The 14,824-nt window shown below is 35.7% G+C and overlaps 1 protein-coding gene across 4 annotated transcripts in view; it reads right to left on the bottom strand.

The window, feature by feature from the left end:
* Window positions 1-14,824, bottom strand: part of TRIM37 (tripartite motif containing 37) — a 168,592-nt gene that overhangs the window by 150,266 nt on the left and 3,502 nt on the right. For all 4 annotated transcript variants that reach the window (XR_006272129.1, XM_043482864.1, XM_043482857.1 and 1 more), the window contains exons 3-8: window positions 8,497-8,537; window positions 6,859-6,975; window positions 5,808-5,895; window positions 4,714-4,836; window positions 3,053-3,176; window positions 2,176-2,243 (exon numbers count right to left, since the gene is read on the bottom strand). Coding sequence is in view for 3 of the 4 variants with exons in the window: in XM_043482864.1 (XP_043338799.1) it covers window positions 2,176-2,243; window positions 3,053-3,176; window positions 4,714-4,836; window positions 5,808-5,895; window positions 6,859-6,975; window positions 8,497-8,537 (561 nt within the window). In the remaining variant the exon portion in view is untranslated. The remainder of the gene's footprint in view (window positions 1-2,175; window positions 2,244-3,052; window positions 3,177-4,713; window positions 4,837-5,807; window positions 5,896-6,858; window positions 6,976-8,496; window positions 8,538-14,824) is intronic.

The raw sequence follows: 14,824 nt of genomic DNA, 5'->3' as shown, positions 1-14,824 counted from the left end.
TGGACCCAAGAGAAAAGGAAATATATGTCCATGTAGATTTGTAAATGAATGCTTATTGCCACTTGATTTGTAAAAGTCAAAACCAGAAAGCAAACCAAGGAGAATGGACACACATGTATCTTTGGTTGAATCTCTTTGGGTTCACCTGAAACTATCACAACACTGTTAACTGGCTATATGCCAATCCAAAAAAAAAGAAGCTAACGAAATGACCATAAATAGCTGAAGGGAAAAACAAACTGGCATATACATACAATGGAATACTACTCAGCAATTAAAAAGGAAAGAACTATTGATACATGAATGAACTGTAAAATAATTCTGCTGAGTAAAAGAGATCAAACAAAATGTGTGTGCTATGCTTAGTCACTCAGTCGTGTCCAATCCTTTGTGGCCCCATGGACTGCAGCCTGCCAGGCTCCTCAGTCCATGAGATTCTCTGGGCAAGAACACTGGAATGGGTTACCATGCCCTCCTCCAGGGGATGTTCCCAACCCAGTGATCGAGCCCAGGTCAGATTCCAATTATATTAAACACTAGAAAGGCAAATTTATCTATGAGAGAAAGCAGACTGGGGGTTGCCTGGAGGGGGAAGTGTTGGAAGAAGCAGAACCAGAGTTTATAAAGAGGTATAAGGAATTTTGGAGGAATAAAGTTACTACCATGACTGTGGTAATGGTTTCACAGGGGTATACATTTGTTAAAACTTATCAAATTGTACACTTTAAATACATGTAGCTTATTTGTTTGGTCAATTATCCTATCCACTGTTAAATGAAAAAAAAAAAAAAGTGCACAGATCCCCAGATCCCACCCCTATGCCACTACAGCTGGTTTAAAAAATTTATCCCATCATTCCAGCAGAAGGTTGCTTGACTATTCTCTGGAGGGGAAAATCTGTTCTCTAGAACAACATGCACAGTTAAGAATGGGAATACTGGGGAATCCCCTGGCAGGCCAGCAGTTACAGTGGTTAAGACACCATGCTTTCACTGCCAACAGCCCAGGTTCAACCCCTGCTCAGTAAAGTAAGATTCAGCAAACAACACAGCATGAAACACTGAAGAGAAAAACAAGAATATATAAATAAATATTTATGTACTGAATTCTACCAAACAGTCAACCAAGTGTAAAGACTGATAAATGTATTTTCAGATATGTAGTCTCTGATTCCTCTTTCATAAAAGCCAGAGGAAGTGTGATTCCAAAACAAATGTATAAATCAAGAGCAGGAAGCCACGGAAATCAGGAAACACAGGGTTTAACCTAAAAAAGAAATGAAGGGAATCCCCAGGATGATAATTAAGAGAACAATTGCATGAGACAGCTGTGTATCATATGAATTAGAGAATCTCAAAAACCAAATTCAAGACGTATAAATATATCAAATATCTATACATTTTATTCATATTATTTATTCATTCACTATAGACTTCATCCCCACCTACCCTGAATCTAAAATCATAAAGTCCTTGAGGACAGATTTTTTTTTTTTGCCACTTTGTCCACTGCTGTGTTCTAAGCATCTAAAACAACACCTGCTATCTATTTGGTATGGAATAAAAATTTTCTTCATAAATAAAAATGCTAATTTTATCCTAAGGATCACTACATGTTAGTAATTGGCAATAATATTGTATCTTGAAGTCACAATGTCAGAAGATTTTAATCTACAGATTTAGATTTCTATTGGCTATTCTCCATAAAAATAATTCCATTTTTGCAAAAACAAAATAAATCTTATTTTTCTGGGACTTCCTTAGTGGTGCAGCAGTTAACAATCTGCCTTGCAATGCAGGTGACACAGGTTTGATTCCTGTCTTAGGAACTAAGATCCCACATGCCACAGAGTAACCAAGCCTGTCGGCTGTAACTACTGACTCTGCACACCACAACTAGAGAATCTGTGTGACCAGATCCCACATGATGCAACTAAGACTCAACACGACCAACAAATAAATATTAAAAAAAAAAACTTTACCTAGTTCCCAAACATGATGGAGAAACTGAATCAGCTGATTCCTATTTCATAAAAATCCCTAGTACAGCACACAGATCCAGAGATCTTTGACCTTATATAAACTGTCAAAAAAACAACAAAACCAAAAAACTTTTCAAGTATATGAACAAAAAAACAATAAAGACTTTATCTCATGTCATTTAATATTCCATTACCTGATGCTCTACTTCCTGAACTAAGGATTCCAACAGTTCTGTTTCTTGAGTCAGAGATGTCTTCTGACCTATTTAAAAATAGCAAAGACGAACATTCAGGCTCGTTATTGGTTTGAAAATGAAATTAACTTTCATTGAACATATTCGATAAGAAATCAATCTCAAGTAAGCAAAACTTCTTCATGACAGCTATCTTAAAAAACTTCCCAGGATTTTAATTATAGTAGCTTTGACAAGAGGATTTCAGAACCAACACTAACTACAATAACAGACAAAATGCAATGTAATTCTATTAAATCCTTCTAAGAAACATATAATGACAATATACTCTGTGATGAAATTAATGTTATTGCTTCTTAAGGAATATAAAGATGTACCAAAGTATTTAATCAATCAACCATTCTGAAATAATTCCTCCCCCCAAATTTAACAGCAGCCTAAAAAGAAGAATGTAGTTAGTGGACCATTTTGTATACGAACTGTCAGCAAGAGATATGTTCTTTGAATAAAAAGGAATCTATGAAAAAGAATGCCCAGAGAGGAAAGCAGTCTCAAAGAAGCTGGAAACAGGAGGGATAAATGAATGATTATTACAGTGAAGGAAGAAAGACACTGCTGACATGATTACAGTATAGGCAGGCTTGCCAAATCAGACCATCTTCTGTGTAAATCACAGTCTGAGGAGCTGGAAGCATATCCCATGATGTCAGCAGAAATCATATCAATTTGGTGTAATGTTAACTGACATAAGGGAAAAATTAATAGGCAGAATTCTTTTTTTAAAGCAATCTTTCCCCAGCCTATAACTTATCAACTTTTACTCTTCTAAGACGAATCTCAAGGAGGTTCAAAGCCCCATGTACACAAGAAAACTCACCCATCAATGTTATTAGCTTATTCTTCAGCTGGGTATCTAATCGTGCTATCATCATCTCCACTGCATTCCTAATCTCCCGAACACGCTCGTCTTTTGCATTTCTTACAGCTTCTACATTTCTTTCCTAGAAAATAAACAGGTAAAAACTTTTAATTGAATTATTCAAACAGAAGTAAATGGACCTTAACATAATCACTGCAATTCTTAAAGTCATTTAATTTCCCCTTTAAAAACTATAAGCCAATAACACTTTTTAATTGTTCAAATACAACAGGAAACTCAGAAAAAATTTTTAACAATTAAAACATAATAAAGTACATAATATTTTAACAGTTAAACAGAAAAGATGTGTAATTACAAAAAATTGCTTTAAGTAACACATACAAAGCCTAACCATATAGGAAATCACCGTTCAAAGAGTACACTAAGGTCAGTTCACATCACCCTAAAACAAATGACAAATTTGAAAAACCGTATCTACTCTAGTTTACAAAGTTTTGAATTTTTTTCAGAACTAAGCTAAGAAAGAAAAAAATAAGGTTTTTAAAGACTGCATAAAAAGAAAAAAAAAAAAATAAAGACTGCATAGTACAGTTTTTTTAAATAGCATACCACCAAAAATAAAAAGTAAACTTTCCGATATTTACTATTATAAGCAAAAGCAGTGAGAATGTCAAACTACCAACAAAACACCTTCTTTAATGCCCAAATTAAAATGTCATCAAAAGAAAACAATAGAAAAAAAGGTAGACAAATAAAAGCCAAATGGAAGACATCCAACTTGTTTATAGTCCAAAATCACTTTGTGCAGCATACATGTAACTCAAAAATATTATTTTCTGTATAAAGAATGTTATAAAAATAATAATCTCAATCTTGATTGCTGCATGACTAAAATAAAAACATCTTTAAGTTAAGAATGGTCCACAAACCTCACTAATAAGTGTCATTCAGGTAACTTTGAACAAAATAAATTCCAAAAGTGTATTTTCTACTTAAATGTTTGATGCTTATTACACTTTCCCATAGAAATATTATTACAAATGGTAAATAACTCACCAGAGCTCTTGACCCAGACAATATCTAAAGAGTAGTGTTAAATACTACTCATTCAATTTTGCAGTTCTAATTCAGAAGATCAGAAATAGTTCATTCTGTGGTAGCAGAAACTCTCCCAAAGAATAAATGACTTAATGACTATAAAATGTCAATACTGATTCTATTCAGAAGTCAGTAATTGACTCTGTAACAAATAGGCTCATTGAACTTATTCATTGATTCCCTATTTTTCTGCAAGAACAGGCAATTCTCTGGCTCCAACTTCAGAGCAGGCAAGGAATTTGGATACAATTCCTCAGCTGGTTTAAAGTTAGTGAGAGAAACTATAAATACCTCTTATCAAATTTTCCAATCTTGAGTTCAACATCTGATTGATCTATCTTATAAAAAACATATATTTTATTACAAGGACTTCCCTGGTGGTCCAGTGGTTTAAGAATGCTCTTTCAATGCAGGGGGCAAAGGCTGGATCCCTGGCTGGCAAACTAAGATCCCACACACCACATGGTGTGGCAAAAAAATAAAAAGAAAAGAAAAATATATGTGTACATATATTATAAACTATAAAAGAAATAATGATCTTTTAGTAGTAGTAGTCTTACCACTTCTTGAACTAAGCTGATCAGTTCCATGAGACGTCGACGAAGTTTGGCTACTTCTTCATTCACTTTAGTAACATGCTGCTCATAAATTTCCGCCAAAGGTTTAAAGGTATGTCCACTATGCTATTTAAATTAATGAGTAGTTTTAGAACATTTTCATATATCTCATCTACATTTACATTCCTTCCTTAACACTCTACGGGTACTACTAAACTGGTAAATAATTTCATGTGAATTTTATCTTCCGCCTGTTTGTTAAAACAGGCCAGAGTTTGCTTAAGATCACTTGGCCCATGCAGAAAAAAATCCTTCCAGATTTTAGATAATGGACTTTAGCAAAACGTTTACTTACCTAGAAATCTTCACTCATCAAAGAAACAAAATCCTTAACCATGGCCAAAACCACCTGACACAACCTTATTTGTTTCTCTTCTCTGAGTACTAGCCTTCTTCTATGTCCTCAAACTTCCTCCCACCAGTCCTTTGCCAAAGAAACTCCTTCTTCAAAAATAATGCTCTTTCCTCCACCCTCTTCAAATTCTCCACCCACTTAACTCCTACTCATCCTCTGGAACTTAACTCAGGCTTACAGTGTAGGTCCCATGGTCAGTCACTCGCATTAGCACTGTATACTTATTTCTAATATTTTTCACAACAGCAAGTGAGTATAGAACTAGCTGTTTGATATCTGTTGTGTTCATCACTGAACCCCCAGTCTCTAGCACAAATGAATCAATCAGAAAGGTACTTGAGAAAAGAAGATTTAAAAAAAAATCATAAGATCTAAATGTCTACATTCATATTGTTTCACAAATGCCTATAAAGTTGTTCCATTTTAAAGAAACTAGAATTGGAAATCACAGCCAGGATATCAGATCAACTGACCAGGGTATCAGATTAAGGAAAAGGCCTTGATCCTACAGCAGAAGATTTGCAAATAAATATACAGATATAATACATTCTGCTATGAAGCAGATACATTTAATTTTCATTCTATAAACAGAGTAAAACGATATTACTTTCTAAGTCAAACAAAAATGCCAGTGCTTTCAAGACTCTAACCAAAAATAATATGCTGAATTTGTTCCTCTTACCATTCCTCCCCAAAGTGCACACTGGTGGCAGATACACTTCTTACAAGTCCAGCAAAATACACTAAGTTTTTCATGGTGATTCTCACACCTATATGTTACAGGAAAAAAGTACAGTTATAAATTAATTAAAATTGGAACACAGTTACCACAACAAATACCTAAGTTAGGGCAAATAAGTCAGTCAATTTTAAATGACTATATCTCAGGAAATATAGAATGAACTCCCATGGCTTTTGTGTAAATTAGACTACATCAACTTAACCTATGTACATCAAAAGACACATGATAGGAGTTAATACCCAAATTATATAAAGAATTCCTACAATTAAACAAATACCCTAGCCAAGCAGGAGAAAGGCATGGCAACCCACTCCAGTATTCTTGCCTGGAGAATCCCATGGACAGAGGAGCTTGGTGGGCTATATTCCATGGGGTCGCAAGGAGTCAGACATGACTGCAGCGACTTAGCACTAGCCAAGCAAACAAACAAAAACAATTAAAATATGGGCAAAATACAAAACAGAAACTTCTCCAAAGAATATACACAAATGGCCAAATGGACAGGTAAAGATGCTCAACATCCTCATAAGGTAAATCCAAATCAAAACCACAATATTACCTCACACTGATTAGCATGGGCATCATAAAAAAAAAGGACTTTCTAGTGGAACAGTGGGTAGGAATCACCTGCCAGTGCAGGGGACAAAGGTTTAATCCCTGATCTGAGAGCACTGCACATGCTGTGATCCAACTAAGCCGATGCACAGCTACTAAACCCGAGCTCTAGAGCCCATGAGCAGCAACTACGGAGGCCGCACACCCGACAGCCCGGCTCCACAGCAGAGAAGCTGACACAATGAGAAGCCTGTGCACTGCAACTAGAGAGGAGCCCCTGCATGTTAGAGGGTCTTTCCAAACAGAGACACCCACACCATAAGAAACCTGTCTTAGTGTTCACCTACGAAACTGAAAGGAATCTTTCAATAATGTCATTTAAAAAGGCATGTAGCACAATCTATGAAACACCTGGACAAAGAAACTGAGGACATACTTGTCCTTTTCATTTTCTTCATGTTTGGTGAGACTGCAGAGTTGAAGAGTATCAAGTTGCTGTGTTACTTCTTCTGCCCAACGACAGTTTACTAGTTCTCGTAACTGGAGTGGAGCACTGGAGGAAAAAAATATATATATATACATATATATATATGTATACTCTCATTCAGGAATTTAAGATCATTTTCTAAAACACATTTCAGAGGTAAATACTGAGGTGGCAGATCTGTTAACTCAATGTGGGGAATCCTTTCAGAATTGTATAGCTTAAATTTTGTCAATTAATACCTCAACAAAGCTGGAAAAAAATTATCAATCAGGAAAAAATAAACACCTTGCTCAAAATAGAGCTCACAATCATATTCATACCAATTATTATCAAAATAGTAACAAAGACATAATGAAAAGTATGGTTTGCAGCCTATTTTTACAATAATGTACTATTTATTTTTAAAAAGAGGAATAAAAAAATTTTAGATTACAAATTTAATTCTCAATTCCTTAGCCTAAAGCTCTACTGTCCAAAATGATAGCCACTAGTCATGTGACTTTAAATTAAAATTCAAATTAATCTTAAAAAATTTCATTACATAGTTACACTAGACTTACTTTAAGTGCTCAATTACCACATTTGACAGCAACACTAGAGAACATTCCCATCACATGGAAAGTTCTATTTGATAGTCCTGATTTTCTTAAAAGTTAATAGGAAAAATGCAAACAATACATGAAAAATGGGCAAAAGATATAAAGAGACAGTTTAAGAAAAAAATAAATTATAAATGGCTAAAAATGTTAATAGATGCTCAGTTCCAATCATTTTTTTAAGCAGATTAAAAACAAGATACCATTTTTCACTTAGCAGAGTAACAAAAAAGGAAACAAGATTGGTAATACTCAGTGTTAGCAAGGATGTGATGAAAAGGTACTTTCATTTTCTATTATTAGGAACATAAAATGGCAAAAAGCCTTTTCCTTCAATGGAATCTGGCATCATTTGAAATAACCAAAAATGGAAACAACCTAAATGTCTTCCAGTATAAGCACAAATAAATGTATAATCTTACAGTGGATTATTACTCAAACATTGATTTTAAATGACATATGTGTACATACCATCAATAAAGGCACCACTAGATTTTACATGGAAAAAAGAAGCAAACAACAAAATATCATTTTTGGGTTTTAAGAAAAAATTATTATGTACACATATCAGTATACATAGATAGATGTCTAAAAGAACAAACAAACAAACCAAACCTAACAGTTTCTTCTCAAAGTGTTAATTCATGAAAAGATTAGGTGGGGGGTATCAGAATCAGAAGCCTTTTTGTTCAGCTATGGATTTTTTTAACAGAAACTTTATTAATTTCTGTAGTTACAAAAGGCAAGTTTAGAAGTTACACAATGATTTTCCAAAAGAAGGTAAACAATGCAATATATTCTATATAATTCTATGTCAGATAAATTAGTCTGCACTTCTTCAGACAGATAAGACTGCTTATATTCTTTTCAACTGTATTCAAAAAGAGAAGAAATGTAGCAGATTGCAGAAAGAACTTTATGAGTATTAGGGCACTCTCTGACCCCATCACCTTACTACCTTCCAAATTCACAATCATAGTAAAATGCTTACCGGCAATGAGGACATTGGGCTCTTTGCTCTGTCAGCCAGCGCTAAGGAGGCAAAAGAATTAGATTTTGATTGCAGAAACACCATTAATTTGTACATATTGAGTACTTACATACCAAAATTAATGAGTTTACCTCTCTAGTGTCTGCATTAATTATAGAGATACTTACAGAATAGCAGGCAATCTGTCTCCTCATTATCATCGTGACAAGAATAAATTTTCAAAGGGACAGAACTCATCCCAAAATAATTATTAAGAAGCTATTCTCTCATAGGAAAAAAAAGTGATCCTAGGAGTCTGAATCTCACAGGGGAGATAAAATAATCTCCACAAAAATAATAACAACACTGTCACTTCCACACCCCAAAACAAGCCACTATGATGATTTACTTCTAACTAACTCATCATAAAATCTCCGAGGAATTTTAAGGTACTACTAAATTCCTTTTTGAAAAGCAAACTAATAGCAAAGTATATGCATTAAAATTAGAAAAATTATATAAAATTAGATAAATATATATTTATTAGATATAAATTTAGATATAAAATTAGAAAAATATAAAATAAGCAATACAGCAAAACTGTCATAAGAGTTCTACAGTTCAACAATTCGAACATCTACATATCCTGGTCTCTTCATAATTATAAAAAGGTTTTATAAGAGAATAATATTTCTACTAAACCTCAAATTCTATTACTACAACCTATTTTAGTTATTACTGGATAGGGAGCAGTTTTACACGATCTACAAAGAAGATGCTAAGATTTTCTGAATACATTTCCAAAAACAATACCTTCATGGTTAAATATTTTGTTTGAATTACCTGGTTAATAGGTTCTGAGGTAAATAGATACATAATCCAATAGCTATGTACTCCCTAGTATCCACTATTTCTGTTTATTCCTTCCTGTTTCTATGAAAGAACCTAAGTTTTTAAATAAAGTCAAATAACTCAGAAATAAAATTCCCAAGGAATCCTTGAAGAACAACAGAAGGTAAATAGGGGGAAAATCTACATCACAGAACAGAAAATAAAGCTGTAAGAAAAAGAAAATAGATCGAAAAGGATTCCATTCTTAATAACCTTGAACATTATTTCTTTGGTCCCTGAGCAAAGCCAGATTTAGGTCATGTGTCTTTCCCTCAAACAATGCTCTGCTAAAGTCACAGCACTCCTCCAGAGGTAGTCTCAGCCCACACCTCTCTAGGCTCATCTGAACGCTGAAGAATTGATGCTTTTGAGCTGTGGTGATGGAGAAGACTCTTGAGAGTCCCTTGGAGATCAAACCAGTCAATCATAAAGGAAATCAACCCTGAATATTCATTGGAAGGCCTGATGCTGAAGCTGAAGCTCCAATACTCTGGCCACCTGCTGCGAGGAGCCAACTCATTGGAAAAGGCCCTAATGCTGGGAAAGATTGACGGGAGGAAGAAAAGGGGACAAAAAAGGATGAGATGGTTGGATGGCATCAACTCAATGAATATGAGTTTGAGCAAATAATGGGAGATAGTGAGGACAGGGAAGCCTGGCGTCCTACAGTCTATGGGGTCGCAAAGAGTTGGACATGACTGAGCGACTGAACAACAACAATACACAAAACCCACAGCACACATGATACTCCACGGTGAAACACTGAACACTTTTCACAAAGTTAGGAGGACTCACATTTCCTGATTTCAGTGTTTACTACAGTTACGGTAAATCACAACAGTTTGGCACTGATGTAAGGACAATGAAACAGAATAGAGAGCCAAGAGATAAACAGCAAGGAACAAATATTCTTTGATTCCATTTATATGGGGTACTTAGACTAGTTGGATTCCAGAGAAGAAGGAATAGTGGTTACCAGGGATTTGGGGAGAGTATAATGGCCCAAAGTAATAAAAGTACACATCCTTGTCTTTTTCTTGATCTCAAGGGAAAAGTTGGGTTACTACTACGTACCTGTAAGAATGGCTAAAATTCAAGACTGAACATACCAAGTGTGGGCATTAACATGGAAGATCTGGAACTCTCATACACTGCTGGTAAGAATGTAAAATGATACAACTATTTTAGAAAAATAGTCTGACAATTGGTTAAACATACACCTGCCATATGATTAAGCCATTTCATTTCTGTTTACCCAAGAGAAAAGACGGCTTAAGTTCATTCAAGGACTTGTATACAAATGTTCATAAAAGTTTTCTTTGTAAACACCAAAAACTAGAAACAACTCTTATGTCCATCAATAGGTGAATGGATAAACAAATTATAGCTAGGCATACAATGGAATGCTACTTTGCAGCAACAAAAAGGAATAGTACTGTTAAAACACCACAGATGAATCTCAATTTTTGCTGAGTGAAAAAAAGCCAAACCCTTAAGAGTACATATTGTAAGCTTCCATTTGTATAAGATTCTAGAAAATGCAAACTTATCTAAAGTGATGGAAAGCAGATTCCTGGTTGCTTGAGAACAAAACAAGCAAAGGGAGGCATTACCAAGAGGCAAAAAGAAGTTTTGGGGGATTACAGACATATTCATTATCTTGATTGCAGGGATGGCTTTTCAATGGAAACATTTGCCAAAACTTATCAAATTATATATTTTCTATATGTGCAGTTTACTGTATGTCAAATATACCTAATTTTAAAAGACTGAAAAATGAAAAACAAAGTCAATAATTATAGGCAAACAAATTGCTACCAATACTGAAAATCAAGAGGGGATTAAAAACAAATTTTAAAAATTAGATGAGATAGATGTCAGTTAAAAAAAAGGAGAAAATACGAAATAGAAACAGACATTGAGAAAAAATCAACTGAGCGCAGTGAGAGAAATGGAAACACAGCCAATGTTCCTGCCTCCTGGTACACGTGTGGAGGCACCAGATAGTCCTTGGTAGAGTGCCAGCCTGGGAGGAAGTTCACTCTCAGACTGCCATCAACTACCAGGTGACTTCGGACAAGTCTATTCATGCATCTGAACATTAGTTTGTTAAAATGACACAAGTATCTGGGCTGTCAGAGATAGTTCAAGCTCTGTGGACAAAGGAACAGAGATGGGATGGAAAAGAAAGGAAGGCATTCAAATAAACAATATTACAACTCGGTTGCGTGGAGCTCTCAACATCTCAAGGACTTTGCTTCTGTAATTATCCTCGTCTCTCCAGTATCATTATGTATTCTCTACTGGCTTCATCCCAGCAAGATAAAAACCTCCTAAAAGATGACTCTCAACATCCCCCTTCAATTCATTGCCTTATTTCTCCCCTTTACAGTAAGATTCTCTGACAGTTTTTATACTTGCTATCTCTTTCTCCTCCCACTCTGACATCAAATTTTCCCCCACTGTTCCACTGAAATTACTTATTAGGGTCATCAAAAACCTACTTATTCTCAAATCCAACTGTCAATTCCCAGGCTACAACCATATGACACGGCTAACTCACTTCTTTTTGAAACATGTTTCTCATCTGAATTCTGTGCTGTCTCACTCCTGGCTCCTTCTTAATATAGTCTACTGAATCCTCCTTCTCCTAACATTTGAACGTTGAGTGACCCAGAGTTCAGACCTAAAGATCTCTTCCCACAGGAAGTAATCTGGGGATCTCATCTAGTCCCCTGCCTTTAAATATTAACTATATGCTAATAATTCAATCCATTCCTCAAATCCAGATTCATACTTCCAACTGTCAACATCTCCAATTAAATGTATAATAACCACCTCAAACTTGACATACTAAAAGAAGAACTCTATTTATACATTAAAAGGGTGAATTTTATGGTATGTGAATTATATCTCAATTTGTTTAAGATTTAAAAAATACAAATATTGTAATAAACTGAACTAGTCCAAAATTTTCAACAGTAGTATCATGGTCATAAATTGGTTTAAGACAGATCTATATTTAGTTATATTGCTCTTACTAGCAAAAACAATGTTTTTTGTACTGTTACTAAAAGATTTTAAAAGTTTAAAAAAAAACCCACAACTTTTATAGCCACCCAAATCTGTTCCTCCCCCAGTTTTTTCTGCTTCAGAATGGAAAACCATTCATCCAGATGCTGTAAAAAACTTTCCTCATAACACATCTCTATGAAAACCCACTGAGTCTACCTTCAAAACAACAGAAAAGCCTTATTTTTCACCACTTCTGCTGTTCCCCTTCCAGTCCAAACCACCATTCACCATTTCATTCATAAAGCCCATCCTGACTGTTCTCTCCACTCTCTCAACCATCTGCCAACAGTCTACTTTCCACACAGTAGCCAGAGTGAAAGCTTTCAGGGCATCAGCTACTTCAAATCACTCAAAGCTTTCAATGGATAGCAGCACAGTTAAAATGAAACCCAAGGTCTTTACCAAGGCTCATTTCCATTCCCCCTCTGCCTCTGTCCACTTTGCTCCAAGTACACTGGTTTCTTTGCTATTTCTCAGCACACTAAACATATTTCTTTCTCAAGGCCTTTCCCTTTCTGATTTCTCTGCCTGGTACCTTCTTTCCCAGATATTTCCATCACTCTTCCATTTCATCCTGGTCTCTGCTCAAATGTCATATACTCAGAGACATTCCCAGATTACCCTACCTAAAGTAGCTACCAACCTGCCTGTGCCCTCCCAAAGTCCCTACTCTAAACCCTTAACCAATTTCACTTTTCTTTATGCTATGAAGGATATCTAATACAGCTATTTACTTTTTTGTATATATCCTAACTAGGAAAGAATCCAACTCCTTGAGAAGTCAATGCCTAACTCCAAGTAGGCATACAATTAATAGCCATTGAATAAATGAACAAATGGACGGTGTACTTGGGAACAAGACAACTCTAAGAAAAAGGTTAGAACCAGATTATCCAGATGGTCTGAATACAAGGTTAATGTTCTTGGACTTTACCCTTCAGGCAATAAATCTAAGGCTTCTGGGAGAACAAAAAAAAATGGCATTACTGGAAAACATCAACACAGCAGCAGGATACAAAATGGACTACAGATTAAACATTTAAGACAGATCAGTTAGATGGTAACTGTAATTACTGAAGCATGAGGCAATAAGTATCTGCAATTCTCTATTAAGTGAAGTGAAGTGAAGTGGCTCAGTCATGTCTGACTCTTTGCGACCCCATGGACTGTAGCCCACCAGGATCCTCTGTCCATGGGATTCTCCAGACAAGAATACTGGAGTGGGCTGCCATTTCCTTCTCCAGGGGATCTTCCCAACCCAGGGACCAAACCAGAGTCTCCAGCATTGTAGGCAGACGCTTTACCGTCTGAGCTACCAGGGAAGCCCCATTAGGATGGTAATAAAAAGAATGGAAAAGCAGGACAAATATAAATGACACTAGGAGATAATAGGACTTCCCTGGTGGCTCAGACAATGCGGAAGACGCAGGTTCAATCCCTGGTTTGGGAAGAGCTCCTGGAGAAGGAAATGGCAATCCACTCCAGTATTCTTGCTTGGAAAATCCCATGGATGGAGGAGCCTGGTAGGCTACAGTCCATGGGGTTGCAAAGAGTCGGACACAACTGAGCGACTTCACTTTCCCTTTAGGAGATAAAAACTTAAAAATCATTGGTGTCAAGAGGTTTTAAGTTTGAGTTCCTGGTAGAAAAGAAGAAACAAAAAAGTTCAAGAGAGTCAACTTGAGAAAATAACAGGAAGAATTTGATTTGAAGCAAATCTCAAAGATGCTGGAAGGACAATCAGGAATGACATTTATAAGGCAATGTTGAAGGAAGATTTAGAAGCCATGCAAAAGTAAACCAAATTTCTCAAAGTAGATGAAAAATTCCCAGACACTTCATAAAAGAGAATGCCAGCGCAATATTTAAGAAACATACTCTTGTAAGGAACAGGATGAGGAAAAGGTAACAGTGAAGGAATGAATGATCAGTGAGGTATAAGATAATAACCAGAGGTCATCTATATAGTGGTATTTGTATCTGTATTTTTGTGCTCGTCGTGTCTGACTCTTTGCTCCTCTGTTCATGGAATTTTGCAGGCAAGAAAACTAGAGACAGTTGCCATTTCCTACCCCAAGGGATCTTCCGAGTCCCAGGGATCAAATCCATGTCTCCTGCTTCTCCTGTGTTGGCAGGCGGATTCTTTAGCACTGCGCCACTTGAAAAGTCCATGTATACTAGACCTTCATCAAAAGAGGTGAATCCAGATCCACTTTATCAATTAACTACAGTGACAGAGGCCACTTAAATCTATCTCACTTCAGCTACACCGTTTATAAAACACAATATGTGTATGAGTTGCTATTTTTAGAATACAATAAAATAGCACAAGTGGACAGTATATGTTAGTTTCTAAATTAAACCTTTTAGCTTACTTATCTCA

The sequence above is a fragment of the Cervus canadensis genome, chromosome 1 (assembly GCF_019320065.1).
Source record: "Cervus canadensis isolate Bull #8, Minnesota chromosome 1, ASM1932006v1, whole genome shotgun sequence".
NCBI lineage: Eukaryota > Metazoa > Chordata > Mammalia > Artiodactyla > Cervidae > Cervus > Cervus canadensis.
The sequence above is the reverse complement of the archived record's forward strand: the minus strand, read 5'-3'. Positions and strand labels throughout refer to the sequence as shown.